Source organism: Haplochromis burtoni, unplaced genomic scaffold (genome assembly GCF_018398535.1).
Source record: "Haplochromis burtoni strain Fernald_Lab_line unplaced genomic scaffold, NCSU_Asbu1 Contig_590, whole genome shotgun sequence".
Classification (NCBI taxonomy): Eukaryota; Metazoa; Chordata; class Actinopteri; order Cichliformes; family Cichlidae; genus Haplochromis; species Haplochromis burtoni.
The window spans coordinates 35,424-41,363 of NW_024582951.1; the positions used below are offsets into that span (position 1 = coordinate 35,424).

At 37.8% G+C, this 5,940-nt stretch overlaps 1 protein-coding gene across 2 annotated transcripts in view; it reads right to left on the bottom strand.

Moving 5' to 3' along the window:
* Positions 1–5,923, bottom strand: part of LOC121812424 (B- and T-lymphocyte attenuator-like) — a 13,499-nt gene extending 7,576 nt beyond the window's left edge. For both annotated transcript variants that reach the window (XM_042214579.1, XM_042214578.1), the window contains exons 1-2: positions 5,883–5,923; positions 2,432–5,803 (exon numbers count right to left, since the gene is read on the bottom strand). In XM_042214579.1, the coding sequence (XP_042070513.1) occupies positions 2,432–2,516 (85 nt within the window). In that variant the 5' untranslated portion in view covers positions 2,517–5,803; positions 5,883–5,923. The remainder of the gene's footprint in view (positions 1–2,431; positions 5,804–5,882) is intronic.
* Positions 5,924–5,940: the final 17 nt, after the last annotated feature.

The following is a 5,940-nucleotide window of genomic DNA, read 5'->3' on the forward strand; positions in this document are numbered from 1 at the left end:
AATAAAATATAATAAATAATAAAAACAAAGGTCGATCAAATGGACCAATACGGCAATGCCACGATGATCCATTTGGCAAAGTAAATCCATTGGGTATCCTTGTTGTTCTTCAGACAACAATTCTGATGGCTAAAGAACCAAATGGGACAGGCAAAAAAAAAGAAAAAAAAAAAGGAAAATCTACTACCAACTGGAGTTTTACACTTGAAGATAAATGCAGAGTTTAAGCGCATTACCACCATGCCACTGCAGTCCAGATTACTCTCGCAGATAGATGTGCTATCTGACAAACTAATAAAGGTCTTCAAAAGGCGAGGAGGACAAATAGGAAGAAGACTTCAGAACATTCTGGAGCCCACGGCCCAGGCCACAGATGAAGCCATTATCCAACGATCTAATAAGGAAACAACCATGGGAATTTACATCATAAAGTCAAGAGATGGCAATGGCAGCCCTGAGGACATCGGGATAGTCCTTGAAGGCCAGAGAGTCTGGCAGGATTTGGATAACTATACCCTAGCAGCTGCAATGCTGTTTGGACTAATGTACACTTTGAACCTCACCTACCCACTGGAAAAGTATACCTTCGAGGTATTATAGAAACTGGTTATGGAGCTCAAAAGAAACAGCCTTTCAAAGAAGGCCCAGGTTTTCAGGACCAGACTGTACGATTGAACAGTTTTCCAGTTATGATGTGGGAACAACATGTTTACCTCTTCGAATATGTACCATCCTTTCTTTTAAGTTAGCACTGGTAAAGTTGCAGGACATAGTGAAACTTATTTTTCTGGCATTTTTCAACTTGGGGCCTTTATTACTGCAGTTTTCACTTTTCAAGGCATGGCTCTTTTTTAAAAAAAATTCAAACTTTGGATGTCCATTTTTCTCAATGGAAATGGTGCCTTGCACCAATTTCATCAGTTTGCAATTTTTTCCCCAAGGTGCACCACTACAAACAGATTGCATCGTCTAGTATTAGTGATTGTGATGTTTAGTGATAGAAGCAAGCCAATACTAATCAGTTTAGGTCTCTTGGTTTTGTGCTTGTGGGTTATAATGTTATTTTAAGTCTCTTCTTTGTGTCATTTTAATAATTACACCCCTGTTGCTATATTACCTTATGGCTCTTACATTTAAAAAACTATTTTTTACATAAGCGCGATGTCATAAGGCCCCACAATGTTGAATTCAGGTTACAGCAGATAACTTTGAGGAATGTTGTAGAATGTTTTTCAAGAGATACATTGTACAAATATGACTCATGTATATTTTGGAAGCCTGAATTGAAAGTCCATTGTTACAACTGTGTAGTATTTTCAAAAATACAGGTCCTTGTTCAAAAAAAGAAAGAAAAAAGAATTCAGCGTTTGTAGGTCGATAATTTTCATCTCCAGTACAAAATGTGGCATCCTTGTTATTCCTAACACACTACCCAGTCCATAGTTTTCCCCATTGAGATTTGTTGCATTTTCAAAGTTTTCCTTTAATTTGTTTTTAGCTGTATAGTTTAGAAATGACTATGCACTCCAATCTTAACTAGTGCACAGAAAATGTTTCACAGGTTTGTGTCCATCACACAGTAAATTCAGGGAAGCAAGTCATCTGTGGCGCATCTGTGGTTTGAGCACTTTGCTGAGTTGAAACCAATTCTTTCTTTTAAAACAAGTTTCATGTTCAAATTTCTGAACGTTAAAGGCTGGGTATTTTTATGATTGGCTCAAAATGTACAAAAAGAGACAAAATATGAGGTGAAACAGCTGCATTGTGACGTTTAATGAGTTTCTGTTATGTCAGAAAAGTTGAGGAAAAAATATTCAAATTTTATATTGATTCAAGATTGGTACAGTAAGTGGATGGTATTGTTTTAGTAATATTAAAAATGTATTTTATTAAAAGCGGGTGTGAATGTGAATGCAAATTGTTGCCTCTGTCTGTGTTAGCCCTGCGGCAGTCTGGCAACCTGTCCAGGGTGCACCCTGCCTCTCACCCCAGGTCGGCAGGGTTCCAGCCCCCCGCAACCCTGAAAAGGGATAAGCAGAAGCGAATGGATGGATGAATATTAAAACATCCAGAAAAACTCTAAAGATCGTCCACATGCGTGAACTCAACTAAAATCTCCAGCATAGCATCAAAGACCATTTTACAGTGTCTTGTTTTGTCCTTCATGTTGAGGCTTTCTTTGAAGGCGGAAGGTTTGAAGGCTGCGCGGTCAAGCCTTTCAACGTGTCCTTTTCAATTACTATAAAAACTACTAGATGCCTGCTTTGGGTTTTTGTGTATAGCAAAAGATAAAGGATATTTTAAACCTTTTACAGTTGTTTTCCACAATTTTCGATCTGTAACAGTAAAATTTTTAAACTCAGCCGTGAACAGAGAAGCAGACGTGTTCAGACTGAAATGGAGCTATTTAAAATTAATAAGAATCACTTACTCTGAGCATCCGGAGTGAGGATGAGGACTGTGAAGATCAGCAAATAAAGGATGGTCCTGCACAAGTAATGTTTCATGGCAGACATTTAAGTAACCAGCTGTCTACGTGGTTAAAACCTGTTTGTACTCTGTATGTGACAGTACATTGTTTGTGGTTGACTTCACTTCCTGCTTCTGATTACAGGGGTCTTTAGATGCATACTGGTGTTAAAGTTTGTGCTTTTGAGGCTGGTGCACCCAGTATATACCTAACACTGGCAACACTGGAGCAGCACACAGGAAAAACACACTGAGATAAAACCTTTAGTAAGAAAGTCCATTTGCAAGAGAAAAACACAAATCAAGAGACTGTCTTTTTCTGTCAGAGTGGGGTTTTTTTTGGTAATTTCTGGCTAACTCTATACTTATGCATTTTAAAAGTCCTTCATGCAGGTGGTGCATCTATATAAATACTTCTTTCACGTCTCAGTCTTTTGCATTTGTTGGCAACAATCACCTTACATCTTCATCTCTAGCTACACTGGCCATTGTGATCTCACCCACAGGTTTGAGGTCTGTTGTTTTGAATTCTTGACTTTTTGAAAGGTGCCGTTTTGTTGTTTGTTTGTTTATTTATGTATTTTTAACAGAGTGTGACCATATTCAGTTCACAGAATTAGGCAGACTAGCTCGTTTAGTTAGGCTAGCTTGATTAGTAAAATGTTTATACCTGTGACATTAAATAGCATGATACCTTTAGCTAACTTAAAAAAACATTCTTAAAATAAAAGGAACTTTCTGGAAAATCTGGACAGCATACTTCTTAGAGCAGGAGCCTCCAACATGTTGTTCCTTTTCAAATACATTTCAAAACTTGTGTAGTCAAATTTGATTGGTCAATCATCAAACCAACTTATATGTACGAAGAATCAAATTCATAGTTTTTCTATCAGATGATTATTTGACAATTAGGTGTCAAACAGTTGCAATGCTGTCAAACTTGATGAGTCAGTTTTGATGGGCAGTACGAAGAAGGTCAATGCCGCGACAGAGGCCTTGTTGAAAGTGGCAAATCACTCAATGAAGCACTAAAAGCCCTTCACTGATGGCAGGATTGTAAAGGAAACTATGACTGCATGGCTGAAACATTATTAGGTGACTGGCAAGGAGTATGTCTGCACTGTCTGCAGATGCATTAAAACTGCCGGAATTGGACGTGCAGAGGTGCAAATCATTTTAAATTCAGTGTGCTGAGTCTGTCGACTCCAGTGATACAGCCCAGCTGGCTGTTTTCATTCAGATGGTGTTTGGTGACTTTTTTACTTCCGCTTAAAACTACAAGCAGAGGAGCGGATATTTACAATCACTGAAGGACTACTTTGTAGAAAAAAAAGATCCCTGTTGAAAACCTGGTGTCTGTGAAAACTGATGGAGCACCTGCTGTGACTCAGGATTTAATCGGACGCGGACTTTCTTAAGTTTTTAAACTATCATTACATCACTTACCAACAGGCTCTATGCCCATAAATGATGGAATTTGACCATGTCATGCTGCCTGTTGTTAATAATGTTAATGTCATCAGCTCCATTCGAGCAAAGGCAAAGCAACACCGAAGCTTCAAGTTGTTCTTGGAGGAACACTCTGCCAAGTATAGGGATCTCCTCCTCCACACAGAATAAGACGGTTAAGTCGGGTTGGATACTGAAATGCTTTCTTTCATTGATCGGTGAAACCGAGGCTTTTATGGAAGTGAGGAAGGAGGATACCACACTATTATCTGATATTACCTGAGTTGCTGCTTGATCTTGGTTTCCTGACAGATGTGACTGAGAGAGAAAATTAACCGCCTGAACCTACAGATACAAGGCAAAGATAAAAACATATTTAGTGTGAATGCTTTTGAGAAATGAAACAAGCACATGTAACGAAATCATAATTGAATAAATAATATCTGTGTATTTGTAATTGCATTGTTTTGTTTTGACAGCATTGTTTTAATTTAGTAGTGCGAGATACATTTCTCTGTAGTGTATACAGACATAAAACATGCACTTGCAAGTGAACTAAATATTTTTGTGATGTTAATGCAACTTTTAGGTTGTGGATACCAACATTTTTGTAAATGTTCAGGAAAAACAAGCTTATTCGGTTGGTTTGTGTTGAAATGAAACATTTGAAAGGATGAGTAGCTCTCAGAGGGGAAAAAATATTGGAGACCCCTACCTTAGAGTGTCTGCTGCTGAAGCTGAAAGCTAAACATTAAAAAACAGCACACATGTTAACCCTTAATAAGATTTAAAAGAAACTTATCCAAAAGCTGTTTCAAAGAGTTTAATGTTAGGAGTGAATCATAGAAGCAGACTGAATGGAACTGAAAGCAAGTCATTTATTGTGAGCTGTACAAAATTTGAAACAAGTACAAAATAATAAAAATGAAAACAATAAACTTAATGAAACCAGAACCTAGAAAACATACTAAGGCTAGCAATACCAGGATAGAACAGACACTGACAAAGGACAAGAGAAGACAGCAGCTTTATATACAAAGAAAGGCAATTAGGGGAAGTGGAGACAGTTGAACAGAGTCCAAAGCAAAACTGAACACAACACATGCAAGACCAGCAAATTAAAGGAACATCTAACACTGTAAAGGAGAATAAACAAGATACGGGCAAACATGGGGACGAACAAAACCTGAAATATGCAAGAGAATACAAACAAGCTAAAACCATGGACAGAAGACAGAAACGACAAGTAAAAAGACCTGAGGCTATTGATTAAAAAAAAACAACAACAAAGAATAACTAATACAGATACAAAACCAAAATTATACGACTACAATAAGAGTCAGACAGAAAAATTAAAAATAACAGAAAATGAAAATAGAAAAACTGAAAAGGCTGGATCGAAAACTCCAGGATCATGACAAGCTAATGAAATAAACTGGGAAATTAGCCAAAAAAAACAGAAGCATTCTCTTGTATCATCATTTTATCTATAAGGACTGGCTTTTGGACACAGCCTCAAGTGGACATTTAAGGATCTGCAGGCTTTGGCACTTGGACATCATTTTTCAGCCCTGGAGATGACTGCTTATGGTTTACAGGTTGTATTTTGCACTTCAAGAGAATCTTTGCATCACCTGCTAATTGTACAGCTCGTGGTTGAGAGCAGCAAACATGACAGATCTGTTCCTCTGTCTCTCTCTGCCCACACGGATTGGTCAATATCCCTGCTCATTATATCTTGATAATGTCATCTCAATGTGTTGCATTGATGGTGTTCTTCCCTTGTTACATCTCTGAGATCGCAGAGCAGAGGGGCCTCCTCTTTCGAAGTGCTCAAAGAAAAGAATTTTGAAAAGAATTGATCCACCATGGGGATCTCCACCTGCTGTAAACATCCAAAAATGTTTGTGGGGAAAACTATTGATGAAAAAAATGTGATAAGCTTGAAATATTTTATATCTTACCTGATTTTCAGCTTGACTGTCTTTCTTTGGCTTCCCTGCAGGATGGACAGTTTACATG